A 16,579-nucleotide genomic window follows, 5' to 3' on the forward strand; every position below is an offset into this window, starting at 1 on the left:
TTATTTGCTGTCACTGTGTGCCTTCTACTGTGACTGCGACCGTTATTGTGACTCTTGCTGCAGACTGTCAAAAGTTAGTTTATTTTGATATTTTGTTGTTTTTTTTTTTTGTGTATTGTCAGCTATTCCCCAAGCTTTCCATTCTTTCGCTGTTGTTATTAGTGCTGTTAATATGAAAATTGCAGCTAGAAATTTGTTGTTGTCTGAAAAACTAATTTGAAAATGGCTCTGCTTTGTGCCCAGACTGGTAAATTTTGAGTGAGTGTGCCCGGTATACGGCGCCCAGTTACTTGGTCGGACTTAAATCCCTTTCAATCTATCCATAATCCAAATTGACATGGCTGGCATGACCAAGAGGCTTCACATGAAATTCTCCTCCGGCCACACAGTTCCTGCTGTCTTGTTGACCAACCGCAGGGCTGTTCATTTGTATTTTTCATATCCATTCTGCCATCATACACACACGCACACATTCGTTGCAAGGTGGAGTCCGGCCGAAGCCACCCTCTCTGGTCACTTTCAATTTGCCTTTCTTTTTGCTGATTTTTGGGCTACGAAACTTTTATGCTCGAAGCAGACCTGTGGCGCCTGTCATTCCAATAAGTGGACACAAATAGATTGTGTTCTGGCTGCGGCTTCAGTTCCGGCTACGGCTACGGCTACGGCTTCCAAGTGCCTGTCCGCAAGTTTGCTCAATAATCAATCAAACCTGGTAGCGCTACAAGACTTGGCAGCCAATTAGAGCCACATCCCCATCAGCACTCGCCAGTCGGCATTTGTTGCATGCAATGATGGCACAAACAAAGTAAGCTAACGAATAAATGGAGGAGCATCCTCATTACACAGAAAAATATGGTAAGGTATAAAACAAAAATTGTCCAATTAAACGCAATTTATGCGAATTTCCAGGTAGTCCATACACTAAAAAAAAAAAAATAAAAAATAAGAACAACGATGTTTGAAATTGAAGCACAACTGGTATTGAATTAGATAATTTTCTATGAATACCTATCAAGATTTCTTGACAAAGTCGATCAAAAGTTCTTAAATCAAGTATAAAACTTTTTTCGCAAGTATTTTTAATTTTAAACTTATTTTATTTTCCATTTATTTAGTTTAATATTCAATCTTATAATTAGCTATTTTCTAAAACAGTCTAACATATAAATTAATAATGTAAATTTGTAAAGCTAGCTTAAAGTTTTAGACTCTAAGTTAGCTTTCAAAAAGTACATTCTTGAAATAATAATTGGGTGGTCTTCGATTTTCGTTCTTGATCCAATATAAGCAACTTGTGTTTGCTTTTTCTTTGAGTGTGTACAAAGGAGTTGCTGGAGCAACAGCGGCAAATGTTCAAATTAAAAAGGTGTCTCTGCTGAAGTTTCAATAAAAGAGCATTTGATCGCTGACCGATAAACAGACGGACGGACAGACGGACAGACCGAACGAACCTCGAAGGTCTGCAACTTTGTGGGCGCCGTCTTGCAACTTGTTGCCTAAAATGGTTTACTTCCGCACAGGCGACCACCAGCAGCCAACGGCAACTTGTAGGAGTTCAAGTCTCAGAGTCGGCAGCCGACGCTAATGTGACAGCGGCCAACACTTTAAGGGCCTGTCTCCCTCTCCCTAAACATATAGGGGATTGGCCTACCTGCTGTCGGAGCCAGGCGGCGTCTGTTTGTTTTGCCTTTTAGCGCAAAAAAACACGTAATATATTTATAATGAAAGGCCGCTGGATATTATATTCAAGTTCGGGGTCCTCGAATGACTAATTGTTGTTGGTTTTTGTTTGGATTGAGCATATGGCTGATTGCTTTTATTTATTCTTCTTTTCAATAGAAGACGCATTATCACATCAAATATTATATCCGGCCAATTTTGATCGATAAATCATATTTAAACTCCCTTAATTTCCAATAAAACAAAAAATGCATATTTGTTTTCTTTGATTTTGTAATGTATTTATTTTCATTTCATTTTGTTTTATGTTAGTTATATGTTTAATATTTATTATTTAATTGTATAATACTAGGTAATGCCATTCGACTTACGACTAACGTACAATACAAGCCATATATTTAAAATTTTGTTTATTTATTATTTATGTTTTAAAGTTGACATTTTGAGATGCATTTTTGTTGTTGTTGTTTTTTTTTGCGTTGTTTGCCTTCAAGTGTTGAACAATAAACAAATTGGAAACACTGCGCTACAAACTAAGAGAAACTACTTAAACTTAAATCGATTACTTAGCAATCTAAGTGAATATAGTTATAATAATGTATGTCTAAAAAGTAAAGCTAAATATTTACAACTTGCAATAACATGTTGATTAATTCACAGTGAACTTTCTCACTGTACACATGATTTTGTTTTGCAATTTACTCGTATCTCGTATCTATATACAAAGCAAACTTTATCACAAATAAACCTCATACTCATACATATATGTACTCCTGCCATATATATATATGTATATATATATATATATATGCAGACGATTAGCAGCCAGCGGCATGCGACGCCTCCGCCCAAGGCTGCAGACCGTGCAGCGCCGCAAGAGGAGCTCCATTGACGCTGGTCTGAGAGCCCAGTGGCGCTGCCGGCGGCGCGAATCCTTTGCTAATGGCCTCCGCCTGTAGGGATAACATCAGGCGATTGGCCGCCTGTCTCTCCGCTTCGCGTTCCTCCGCCGTTTGACGTCTGCAAGTGTGAGAGAGAGAATGAGATATTGAGTTATGATTCCAATAAAAGCAAGTAAGTTTTAGTTTTAAAAGAATATTCCTGACTGGAAGATATCCCCGTCATAATGTATATTTATAGTAAACTTTATCCCAACAACGAACACTTATCTTAGGGATGCCATAGATAGCAGACCAGAGTTCACCTCCTCATCATAACTGCCCATACTTCATCCTAAAATTATTAATAGTTAATCTTAAAGCAAGAATGCATTTCTATCTCCTGTTCCGCAAAACCCCGTACTGAAAGATACTCTCATATATGTTAATGGTTAACTTTTGAGAAGGAAAGATATAGTGCACATACTCGCAACTACATTTTATTATTAAGTTAAAAAAAAGAAACTTTATTTTCACTAAGAGAGTGCTATGATATTGTACCTTGATCACCAAAATTAAGGGAATTTCCAAAGATTCCTCTATAAAGCATAAAGCATACAATTCAATTAAAATAGGATATGCTGATGAGGCTTATCAATTCAATAGCATCGGTTAATGTGCATATTCATTATCGAAAAGCAATTTGCTTGAGCGATGGCTGACAGCGGATACGAATGGGGCGGAGACGTGGAGTCGAGGTCTGGCTCATCAAGTCATTATGTGGGTGGCTTATTAAGACCATTTAAAACTAATCAAATCAAGTATGCTGATTGCCACAATTCCTGGACGCAATTATGGCCACGCTGGAATGGGATTGTTTCGCTTTTGCTTATTGAAAATTAATTTCGAATTGCCTTGCGTAAAATTACATTTTAAATGTTGCGCTTAAATGGGATTTAAGCCGACCAACAACGGCAACTGGCAATTTCCGTGTGTGTGTGTGTGTGTGCGTATGAGTACCATTAATTATTCAACTGCAATTGCAACACGTCCTTTTGCCATTGTTGCTGCTGCTGTTGCAATCCTGCTGCAGTTATTACCTTCCATCTGCAAGCCTCGTTCTAGTTGTTGCCCTCCATTTTCCTCATGCCCCTCTATTTTGCGTTTGCGCAGCATTTATGCTCTAATTGTGGCCACCCCCATATAAACTCACACACTTACACCCACACACACACACACACACACACATGCATGAATGGAGGGGTTGTTTTTACCATCGCGCGCCATATTGAATATTTCATGATCTAATGAAGTCCTTTCGGTTGCCAGCTAAATACGATGACGTCTACTCACAAAACTCAAACTCGAGCCCAAACTTTTGTCCCTTAATTACTATCCTAAATGCTCTGCTCGTTAGTGTGCGACTGTGTGTGTTTGTGTGTGTGTGCGACCCTCATATGCCATGATTGTATTATAGTTTAATATGCTATCATTACGGCTTTCATCAGCAATGTCATCATTCAAACTACAAGTTCATAACTTTAATGCGAACTTATTAAAAATTCATTTACAACGTTTCAGTCGCACTGTGTTACAATTTTGGGCAGGAAAATATCAAATTATTACCGGTATGGCCCATTAAATTGTAAAGAACTTGAACAAATGGAACAGCTTTTATTTTATTTATATTTTATTTATTTAGTTCTCTAACAATATTTTTGATATTTGAAAAATATCTTTTTATACAAAGCTAGAGATGTATTCACTGTACGCAGCTGTTTCTCTAATTAAATTATTGACCATAGCAGGCAGCAAAAAGAGTGTTGTGCGCGTTGTTTGTGTGATATCTGTACAACAACTCAATTGTCTGGCTCTGGTTCAAGTGAATTATTATATGGGGAGTATTTTTCACTTTTACTTTCTGGCATTTTTGGATGGTTTATCTGCGAGTTGTTTTACAGCTACCGCATAAAAAATTCAACGAAAATTGATTAAAAACTCCAGAAACACGTAAACAAATGTACGAGTGTGTGATTGAGTGTGTGTGTGAGTGTGTGTGTGAGTGTGTGTGTGAGTGTGTATGCGCGGCCTTAATTTAAGCCGTGCTCTCTTGTGCGGGCAGAGAGAGTGAGAGAGTGAGAGAGAGAGAGAGAGAGAAACATGAGGCACGATTGTAATTTATCTTCAGCCACGAGAGCTTTGGATGTGGAAATGAAAATGCAAGAAACACTTTACAAATGTTAACTGTTTGTCTTTTGGCGCCAGGGCGATGAAAATGTTTTTGCCTGTTATTGTTGTTGTTTGTGTCGCTGTTGCTGTTATCCACGATAAATAATGGCCAGACATTAGGCTAAAATGTTTATTAAAGCTTGACGCATAAATCGGTTGACTGCACACTGCTGGAGTGGGAGTTGGAGAGGCGCTGCCAGGGGCAGTGGGAATGGAAATGGAGAAATGGAGGTTAGATAAATGTTACCACAAATTTAATGGCAAGTCAATTGTCGCACTGTTAGCAGCTGCTCACAGGTTTCACTGGGTCCCGTAATTAAAATCATTTCACACACAAACAGCCCACAAAACGACGTCAGCAAATTACAACGACAAAATAGCCATGGCCAAAATGCTTTTGGGGTTTCCCAACACAGAGGCCCTTCGACAAACAACAACAAAAAAAAAGGGCCTCTGGTACTTATCTTGCGAGACATAACAATTTAGCTAGACCATTAATTGGCTGGCATTTGTTTATTCCTGTGGGACTTGCCACTAAGATGAAGATTTCGTCCTCGCTCCCGGGGCTGGACACGTGCCGGCCAAAAATAGCTTCAAAGTTAATTTACAAATGGCCAACACAGCTGTAATTAATTTCATTTGATTCTCTTCTTTTGGCAAAAACTTTGCTCTCTGCCAAATTGATTTTCGGCTTGTGGTTCAAGTTTTCCAAGAACTTCACACACACACACACACACACAGAGAAACACGCACACATGCACAGTTCATTTGTCATTTGCTTGCGAGTGTGTGCGTGTATAAATTTTTAATTAGACAGCTTTCAGCAGCAGCATGAAAACTTTTCCATATGCGAAGCAATTAATTTCGTGTGAGTTTTCGTACTCTAATTTAAGATTTGCCCAACCAACTGAATCTTTTGAGTTGATGCATGGCCGTATAATTAAAAAGGGTTTAAAGGCTACTTGATTTATGTGCCGGTTGTTAATTAAATTATGTGCATATATACCTATGTTGCAATCAGCAGCAGCACAACAAGTTTGAATTACCAAGTTAAGACTACTTTGTCGATGTCCTTTACTTAGATTTGTGCAGGAAAATGTTGAGAAATTAAGAACAAGAAATGAATATCGGTAGGTAGAACAAGTAAGAATTATTTAATTAAGGTTACTTTAATTGTATATATGCTGAACTTAGAGCAAGCAATTAATAACAAGAAATTAATTAAATATGGCTTTATCATGTACTACAAAGATTTTGAAAAAAACAACATACTTCTACGGCCAAAAAGTGTTTGTCTCATTTTTCATACGATTTCTTAAGACCAGGACTATCATTTCTAAATTACGAGACAGTAATTGTTATTCATTTCCGAATTTAGAAAGAAATATTTCGTGAATTCATTAATTTTCCAAATTTCTAGAGAAATAGTAACTTAATGGCATATTTCCTGACGCAAGGATTCTTATCTCTTTTTCCACATATATGCGTATATAAAAGGCGAATCCTGCGAAAGGGACTTGCCAGGCCAGACATCCATTAGACAGCGCCATTTGTTTAGGTGCCCCATTGCCAAAAAGTGTGCAATGAGACTCCATTTTTTTTGCTTTTTCGTTTCATTCGCTCCTCTCAATGCTTTCTTTGTGCTCTCTTTCACTCAGTCTGTGTATCTATATTTTGGTGTGTGTGTGTGTGTGTCTGACTCTGGCTTGTGTCTTTAGTAACTTTGTTTCTTGTTGCCTCTAAGTCTATTTTTTTTCATTTATTTGTCGCTAAACACATTGTCAAATTGACAGGCAACAAGCGTCATTCAATCGCTCAGTCTTCAAGCCAACTGACTCGCACATTGCTGTTGCTATTGTTGTTGCTGTTGTTAATTATTAATTATTTATTGATGTTGTTGTCGTTGCTTTTACTGTAAGCAATCAAAGCATTGAAAAGCTTTGCATTGCTGTTGTTGTCATGGCCGTACAAACTGGTTACATTTTATTAAAAATAAGTAAAAAAGTACATTTAGTAATCTCTGGGCCAAGCAATTGACACATAACTGAACACAACTACATAACTCATACGCCATGTTGGACGGTGCTAATTATTCAAATTACTTGGCGCGCAGTATTCAGCATTGCATTAAGGCAATTATGTGAGCTGTACCCATGTGTGTGCTTGAGTGTGTTTAATATTTACGAGGTACATATAATCAAGCGGCTTGTATAATGCCGTTGCCATTTCACTTAGCCACAAACGAGCCGTGGCCATTGCCGTTAACAAAATTGCGTTTTACATCATTAATTTTTACGAGCTAAAATAGGCCCAAAATGCCTGATAAGCTGTAAGAGCCAACAGCAAAGAGGACTTGAACTCAATGGGCAATGGGTAAATGGGCAAAAGGGGGGCGTGGCGTATCTTAAGTCTTGCGTCTGGTTTCTGGCGTTGTCGGCCCGCTAAGCGCGCAATTAGCGCGTCTTAAATGCGCCCACAGTCGACACAATGTTGTTGCCAGTTGCCACGGTGCCAGTTTTCAAAAAGGTATAAAAAAAGGTTCTACGACTGCTTTATTATAATGGTAATTGCATATGATATATATATTATGGGGTAAAACTGCTTTATACAGAAACATTTTGTTATTATTCTAATGCTAGTAATAAAATATAAAACAATTTGAGACACGCAACTGTGTTGAACGCATCAATGCCTCATTAAATTAGAGACACACAAGCGCGTGACATGTTTATATGTCACACATACATATGTAGATATATAATATATATACATTCGTGTTTATGGAAGTTACTGGGGTAACTAATTCTGTGAGTCCAAGTTGGAATTACTCGTTAATTGCCATTGGCAGGGGAAGGCTAGTTCTTTCACGGCCGGCGCCATAAATCAAAATGATAATTAACAGATGCTTGCTTTTATGCTAAGTAAAAGTTGTGCATAAACATTTACCACTCACTATATCATATATCAATTATATATACATTTATGGATTATATCTCTTTATGATTTAAAAGAAATTTAAAACCAAATCATTTCATGGTTGAATAATTGACAAAACCATATAAAAATTATTTTAAAAATATCAAATCTTATTAAATGTCATTTTGCCATTATTAGTAACTGGAATAATTTAGCTCATGTTAAATTTGTTTTTAAATATGAGTAAACTTTGCACCGACTTTTTTAAGCTTTTGCAGAATATTTCATTATTTTCATGTCCGCCATTTTGAGATTATGACTATCATTATTAGTTAACGCTACAGAGGGCTGGCTATACCCTCCGTAGACACAAAAAGAATGAATCCACCCCCACAGTTTACCAACCCCCAGACCAAGAACGTTGCCGCCTGCTCTTTTTCATTTAATGTGCTTATGCATAATGGATAAACCTTTTACCCCCAGTTCTGCAGAGAACGCTTTATTTTTGGCTTTTTCCTTTTCCTTTTTTTTTTTGTTTTGTTTTTGTTCTTTTAGACAAAGGCCATTTGTACATTTTGTAGTTTAAAGTGTCGGGTAAATGGGGAGTTGGAGTTGGAGCGAAAAAAGGTGCTAGCTGTCAGCACTTTTGAGAAGCTTATTGATTTTTTTTTGTTTTTTTTTTTTTGTTTTTTATCGTGAAACTTACCTCCATTTGGTGCGACGATTTTGGAACCACGTCTTCACCTGTGCATCGGTCATTTTGAGTCCTCGCGCCAGAGCCGCACGTTCCGCAGATGCCAGATATTTTTGCTTGTGGAAACGCTTCTCCAGCTCGGCCACTTGGATGCGTGTGAAGGATGTGCGCGGCTTTTTTCGCTTGGGCGGCGTGCGATTCTGATAGGGATGTCCAATGCGACGGGCAATCGGAAAGGCAGCTGTAATGTTAGTTGAAGAAGGAGAAGAAATTTAAGTACTCGTACATATATATATATACATATATAGTTAGCTAAGTGTCCTATCCAAGCAATTAGCAAACAATAAATTCCATGGCCAGATAACAAGCAATTTCCGATATTTGCTTCCGGTACGGCAAACGGCACCTGTGTGCGGCTACTTAGCGACCTTAGCGCCGCCTTGCTACCTGCCCCGCTGTTAAATCAATTTAGTCGAGCCCAGCCCTTAAAGAGTCAGTGACTCCGGCCGCTAAGCGCCTAATTGCCGCAGTCTGAGGCCCGATCTTTAACCTTTATCATAGAGACACAGACGCATCGTCTTGTAGACAACGCACGCGACATCAATTTCATTCAAAGCCGCCGTTCAGTCGTCTTTCAGCCGTTTGTTCAGGTTGAGTCATAAAGTCGCGGGTTCCTAGGATGCGTATGTGACCCAGTCTCTGTTCTCCTTAACTGCACCTCACTCTGCCTCTCCCTCTGCCTCTCCCTCTGCCTCTCCCTCTGCCTCTCCCTCTGCCTCTCCCTCTCTCTGTATTCTGAGTGGGCAACGGTCCATGTTTCTGCTGGCGCTGAACCTTTTAAAATTCCAGCCAGTCGACTTACTTTTGCCTTTTTGGCATGCGTGTTGTTGTTTATTATATGCGATAAGCCTGGCGCAGTGGTCACCAAACAAAAATATTAAAACGATGTCGTTGATCGTCGTCCTCAGTGACAACTGGGAAACCGGCTTGACCATCGTCACCGGGGTCATGTGATAAGTCTGGCTCTAGCTGTGAATATCGTGGCGAATTTCTATAGCCAAACAGCTAGGTAAACAAATACAAATACATTTGCCATTTAAGGATAACCAAGAGCTTTAGAGTGCTAACATTTTGTGAATTTTCTGATTGGTCTCCGTTTAAATTCATTACTGAATGTGACACAGTTTTAAAAGACATCGGAAAGGCATATAGGGAAAAAAAACACATAACTTTTTGAGAATTTCACAGTAGACATCTAACATTTCGAGAATGTTGATTATCTGCTTAAATTCCTTACGCTGAAAATGACATAGAGGATTGACTCGATCTGAGAGTAGAAAACAAAAATAAATTTTTATTTTTTTTTATACAGAATTCATATTATCTGTTTAATAATACAACCGATTAATGTTCTTCAGCTGATATATAAATATAAATGTTTACGTATTTTAAGATCGAAAAAAATATTTTTGAAAAATGTGAGCTGCATGTTTATTTTAATATTTGTTGCACATTTTTGCAATATTTAATTTGAGTACAAAACTCTTCGGTTTTGTTTGTGTTGTTGAATTTTCTAATGTCGATGAATTTTCTAAATCGAAATTGTAAATATTTTTCCAAAATCAATCTAATAATAAATAGCAGTAACTGCAAAGGCAATATAATTATTATGTTTATGATGTAAGGCCAACAGTTTATTTGACAGGTATATTTGCGTTTTATATCTAGTTACTTGTAAATTTTTCATTCCCTCCATAAAAACCACTTCAGAATGGGTGAAATTTTCATCAATCGACAGAAACCTCAATGGCAGAATGTATGGCTGGTGTTAAACTGACAAATCATGTTTTTTATTGCGACTTTTCCCAGGAACCCTTTTTGAATGTGTGCCCAAATAAATATTCGACTCAAGTGTGTAAATTTCGTGAACGCAATTCCCGTGTGGGGATTGGCCACCATTTGAATATTTCAAGCAATATCAATTTCAATAAAAAGCCATTTATCGCACCACATAAGCAGGCGCTCGATTTGCGCAGTGCAGTACTTATATCCTTAAAGGATTCGTGGTGGGATCCATTCGCGTAAGCATAATTTTATGGCTTACCAGCGCTTCACCGCTCCCCACTGCTGCCACCCCAACCCCTCCCTCTTTTGCTGCTTGCCTACTTGTGTGTGTGTGTGTGTGTGTGTGTTGTTCTTATTTATGATGTTTTGGTTCTGTTCTTGGCGTATCTTAAAGATACTCACAACCTGTCTGTGGGCTGCGGCTTCTGCTGCTGTTGCTGCTGTTACTGTTGCTGCCTGCAAACTGCCTTCCCAAAATACGTAAAATAATGCTAAAAGCTTTTAGCATGCATTATTGATGGCGCCTGTGGCCGAAACCGAGCACAAGTCTGACTCTGAGACTCTGACTGCGACTGGGACTTCAACTTCAACTGTGCCTGAGCCTGAGCCAGTGTTTTGTTTCTGCCCCGACGACCCACATGGCGTATGCGCAATATGCCTTAAATATCTACACTCAAGTGTCTGCACTTTGACCCTTTGAAAAAGTTGGTTGTGGTTGGTTGCAATTACTTGCAGTTTTTGGCTATTTGGCAAATTGCATAAAGGGTTGCGTTTGACCCGGACCAACAACAAAATATAAAAATAATTGGCGCCTGCTGCGCCGCCTGTCAGCAAGCTCAACAGCATTCCAATTAACATGCAACGGTTATTAATCATATGGCAGTGCGAGGGGGAAGCGGGCAGCCGGCAGCGGGGATCGGATCACGGCAAGGGTCAGTTTGTGTTACGGTTGCAGAGTCGCTCGTTTGTCTTGTTAATGAAAAAAGCCAAGGCGCCAGCTTATCAGCAAGCCAAGCGACACAATGCACACACTCAAAACAGACACACACACACAGTCACAAACACACACAGATGCACACACTCATATTGCAACTCAGACGCTGACGAAGATGTTGACAAAACGAAACTGGTCAGAAGATGGCTCGGCTTGCTTTGCATGACTGCCTCAAAAGTGTGGCTGAGTTCTACTAGGGTTTCTGCTCGCTATCTCTCTCTCACTCACTCATTCATTCGGTGTCTCTCTCTCTCTCTCTCTTTCTCCGTCTCAGTGGCTAATTAAAAGCTGCCCATGTCAGTTGAGGCCCCCTCACATTGAAGTGTGGTATGCAGCGATAAATAAGCAGAGAGTCGAGACTTAGCGTTGAGCTCGACGACCGCCCAATGTGTAATTAATTCCTTTTCGGGGGCACAGCGCGAAATTAAAAAGTCATGTAAACCAGCTCATTAAAATAACTAAAAAGGCTCTTGTGGCGGCAGCGGCGGCGGCGGATGTTGGCCATAAAAGCAATCGCAACGATCGCCACGATGCTAAGCAGCTTTTCTGCATGGCCAAAATGCGTCCCAAATATGAGTTACAGCCACATCGATTGGCATTCGGATGCCCCAACTCCTGACAGAGTAGGGACAGCTGATAAAAATAATATAATAAAATAAAATGCTGCACTACCCCCTCCCCCCTACCAACCTGATGGTGGCTGCTGAGGCGTAATAAAATCAACGCGCACTCATTAAATAATGCGGCTCGCGCTGCGACTGCAGCTTGTAGCTACAACTGAAGCTCATAATGTAAACAAATTAACGAAAAGCCGCAGCCAGCAGGCAGGATCTGCAGCCGGCCATATGCAAATGTGGCAAATGTGTGTGTCTCTCTCTCTCTCTCTCTCTCCCGCTCTCTCTCTCTCTCGCTCTTTGTATGCACTGAGCCTGAGCTTTGCTTCTGGGCGGTGGCGCAGCGTTGAGTTTTTGTTTCTTGTTGTTGTTTTTTTCTTTTCTTTAACTTAAGCTGCGATTGCGCATTTGAAGGCAAACATGTTTTTATACTTTAGGGCGCACAGCTACAACTGTGGATATTCTGAGTGTGTGTGTGTAACACACGTGTGTGCGTTAGTGTGCGTGTGAGGTCTGGGTGCGCGAATGACATGCCGACAGGCATGTTGGCTTAAAAGACTTCTCTGATCGCGCTTATTAGCCTGGGCTACTACCATGGGCGTGGCCAGGATACCAGTTGGGGGGGTCGGTCTTAGACATATACATAACAAGTTGTCTTTTTTATGCGACTTGCTTTTAAAATAGCTAACTAATGTGCAACAATCAAATACTTTTGAATTCTACTTTCCATTTTATAAGAAAAAGAGCAGGTGCTTTAAATTTTAGAACTCATTTTTTAAATAAGTTTTAAAAGTGTTTTCCAGCTTAAGGGTTTTTCCTATGGTTTCTATAACTATAACAATTTTTGTAATATATTTTAAATGCGTAAACGAACGGATCCGTTCGAATAATGCCATATAATACAAAATCAAAGTGTTGTATATATTCGCTAATCAATGACTTGTGGTTTTCCCCTGCTGGCTACGCCCATGACCGAAAATGAGACACAGGCCAAGCGCAGCTTGGATTTTAATAAGACGCACTCCCGTACTCACATTCATGTGCGTGCCACATGGTAATCACGAGTGTGGGGCCGACTACTGCAATCCAGCAGCAAATCCGAAACAGTAGCCGCTTGTTTCGGCTACCGTTGGCGGATGGCTTCGAGCAGATCATAAATGTGTTGGGGCACAGCATGAATCAAAGTAAATGTTTGGCATGATGATGAAATCTGCACTCAACACTCACCTGCAAGTCGATCCTTGACCGCCTGATGGGCAAGCGCCGCATGATGCAACGGTGGCAGCGCCCAGGTCAGCGGCGTACGCTGCGGTGGCACTCGCAGCACATGGCCAGCAGCGGCCGCTGCTGCCGACGGATAGAGATGCGGATATGAGTACAAGGCAGCGGCACTGCCATATGTCGAGTTGGCAATGCTGGTGGCCAGCTTATAGGCGGCCAGTTCGTGATCCGCTTCAGCTTGCAGCTCCTTCTCCGCCGAGTTTCTATCGGAGCTGCTGTTATTGTTGTTGTTGTGGTTGTTGTTGGGGCTGCTGTTGTTGTGCTGTGTGCTGTGGCCGTTGTTGTTGTTATTGTTGTTGTTATTGGTCTCGAAGGGTTTCGAAAGCAGCCTCGATATGCTGAAGGGCAGATTCTCGCTGGACGAGGAGCGCGTCTGTTCCGATTGCAGCGATTCACTGGACAACAACAAACAAAAAAAAAAAAACCAAAAAAACACGAGAAAGACACGAGATATTAAACATGTTGCTGTTGTTGACTCATTAATACAGAAAAAAAGTGTCGCACGATAAGCAGACAGAACAAATTATTAATTAATGTTGCCAACTAAGTTTCGAGACCAGTGTTGCCCACACATATCCCCTGCATATATAGTTTTTTTGCTCTTGTTGTGGCCATTTGCTAGCAGAGATAAGGCTCAAAGTATTTGGCCCGAAACACGCAGAAATCATGTTTTCGTTGCCGTCGCAATATGCGGCGTATGCGTAACATTTTTGCTGTCACTCTGTGGCAAATTAAGTAATTATGCAAATGCGAAACGAGGCATTTGATTTGAATTCTATAAATCACCGAGCAGCACATTCGAGTCACGATCGTCATTTCGTTTTATAAGCAGCAATAATTAAAGTCATTTCAAATCGTCTAATGTACACTTTCCAAAAATAAAATAAAATACTATAACTAAAAGTCGAAGTAAACTTGTTATAATAAACATATGGTATTCAGCCTATGATATGTCTTTCGGTCTTCGCTGTTTGCCTCCGGGCGCATTCCTTTTTTTTTTATAGGATTTTTATAGCGCCCCCTCTATTAAAATGTTAATCCAATATGCATGGGGCCCACAAACTGTGGCTTTGTTGCGGAACTCGTTTAGACCCATTTGGGTATTGTTATCAACGCGCGCTTTTGGCGCCTTGCTAATGTGCGTTTTATCGCCGTAGACTGTCCCCAGTCCCCAGCTCAATTCCCCAGCCCAATTCCCCAAGCCCCATTCTCCTATCCCCTATCCCAGACTACCTGTACCCTATTCTCCCAGCTGTCATATGGTAACTTGTCATTAAATTCAGGAAGTTTCTTTTTGGCTGCTGCGGCAATTTATTAGTGTTTAAGAGGTTTCTTCACACCACAAACCAAATTGGATCGAGTATAGTGAATGAATAGCAGTTGTGTGATTATGTTCTGCCTATTGAGTTGCTTGTTAGCTATTCAAATGGTCTTTGTGTGTTATGCCACACAATGCTGAAGACATTTGAATACACGCCTTTTGTACTCATCAATGATCGTTAAATTATGAATAGAGAATCAAAATTGCTCCAAATCTATGAAACAAACAAAGCTTTATAAAAACAAGTTGACGTTTTCTTAGTAAGTATAAAATATTGATTTTGATATTTTATTTTAAACCTTTATCGCAAAAAAAAAAAAAATTTTAATCTGTGGTTGTTACTCGAGATTTTAAATGAAATAAATTTAAATATTCTTGCTTTGTATAGGCTCGGACATGCCACTTTTTGGAGACATACGATTTGCTGTGGTATTCTTTTTCTTTACAAATTTAGCTGTAGTCAGTTTGAGCCCTAATTAACCTTATCAGTAATGTCTAGACACTTTATTCGTCTCTATCTTCAGCCAAGGCTCCGCAATAATCTTTCTTTAATTATACTCAGAGAAAATACGTACAACTCTGTGCTTCCTAACAATATAATGATCCACACGGATCAGAGTTTTGGCCATGTTAACCTGGCTGTTTCATGTCGGTTAATCTTTCTCATATTTGTATATTGTATTTCTCAGTTCAACGTAAGCATTTTGAATCTATTTTCAACATTTGTCTTTTATGTGATATGTGTTACCTTAGCGGAGTCTCTGATTCATCGTAGCAACTGCCACCGTCCATATCCACATCTGAGCCACTGCCGCAGGACATTCGCGAATCGGAATCGACATCGACATGTATCTCCTGCTCCTCGACATCGTCGCCATTCTCGTGATCGTGTTCGTGTTCATCCTCCTCGTGGCTGGACATGTTGACAGCTAGTGGCGCCAATTCGAACAGTTTTCGAACAAAATAACAGCACTATTCACGATTCACACTCTCGTCACTTGGTCTTGTTTCTAACAATATATGCCCTAGATGTAATTGCCTTGCAACACACGCACCACACTTGACGGCAATTCGTTTCGGGTTGCAGTTGTAGTTTTAATTATGAACTTGGCTCTTTGATTGAGTTGCGCGACGCGACGACAACAATTCGTTAACCGACTCGACAATTTGAACGGACGCCGTTTGACTGAGATGCGATCTGCAGAATGCTGTGCTTGGGAGCGGGCGCGTGCTGGCGGGCGTAAACGCTTTTCATCAATGCAACCAAAATAAAAATATGCCGACGGACTCTTGCGACTCTCTGTCGCAGCAACTCTCTCTCTGCTGCTGCTGCCGCCGTTGTTGCTGCTGCCGCTGTTGCTGCTGCCGCTGTTGCTGTTGCTGTCGCTGCGAAGCTTGTTAGTCAAATAATGTTGAGCCCAAAGGCAGGAGCCACCCCGCTGGCACCAAGAAAAAAATAAATATATATATACATATATGAAACAAGTAAAACCAGTTCCGCTGACGCCGGCAGCGATGCTTCAGCCACCGCTGCTGCCGCTGTTGCTGTTGCTGCTGCTGCTGCTTCCTTCCTATTTGGTTAACGTTAACGAGCCTGTTTGCCACCTTGTTTGAACCTAACCTACCATAATAAACGTTAGCCAGCCCTCTGCTTCCGCCCCCGCTACCCGCTGCTGCTTATGCTTCTGCTTCAGCTTCTGCTTCTGCTTCTGCTGAGCTGCACTTGGTGGTTGCTCTTGGTTGGTTGGCCCGCCCCAGACGCCACTCCATCTCGCTCACACAACACACAAGCGCTCGCTCTCCCTCTCCCTCTCGCTCGCACTGACACATGGCACATGCGCTGGGTCGGCTCTCTTTTTTTCGCTCAGCTCAGCGTAGAAACAGGTTTTGTTCTGCACGCTGCTTGGCAGCACTGGCCAACAACTGGCCAACAATTGACGCAGTGGGCGTAACGCTGCCCGTCTCCCATTGGCTGCTGCTGCTGGCCAAGACCTGGAGCGCAGTCGGGGGCGAATGGAGCTAGGGGAGAGGGGGGGAGAACAGTGGAAGCTTTGCATTTGCGACGACATTTTAAATGGAAAACGTTTTGCTTTTGGGGTTTTTATTACGAATAGACAAGAGCATGAA

At 40.7% G+C, this 16,579-nt stretch overlaps 1 protein-coding gene across 1 annotated transcript; it reads right to left on the reverse strand.

The window, feature by feature from the left end:
• Positions 1–2,498: 2,498 nt before the first annotated feature.
• On the reverse strand, positions 2,499–15,425 carry LOC6567256 (T-cell leukemia homeobox protein 3). The gene is made up of 4 exons (XM_001993835.2): positions 15,201–15,425; positions 13,078–13,526; positions 8,410–8,638; positions 2,499–2,700 (listed from the first exon to the last, which is right to left on the reverse strand). Exons 1-4 carry the CDS (start codon positions 15,371–15,373, stop codon positions 2,499–2,501), a joined length of 1,053 nt encoding a protein of 350 aa, XP_001993871.1. The 5' UTR covers positions 15,374–15,425.
• Positions 15,426–16,579: the final 1,154 nt, after the last annotated feature.

The sequence above is a fragment of the Drosophila grimshawi genome, unplaced genomic scaffold, assembly GCF_018153295.1.
Source record: "Drosophila grimshawi isolate 15287-2541.00 unplaced genomic scaffold, ASM1815329v1 contig_311, whole genome shotgun sequence".
In the NCBI taxonomy this organism is placed as follows: domain Eukaryota; kingdom Metazoa; phylum Arthropoda; class Insecta; order Diptera; family Drosophilidae; genus Drosophila; species Drosophila grimshawi.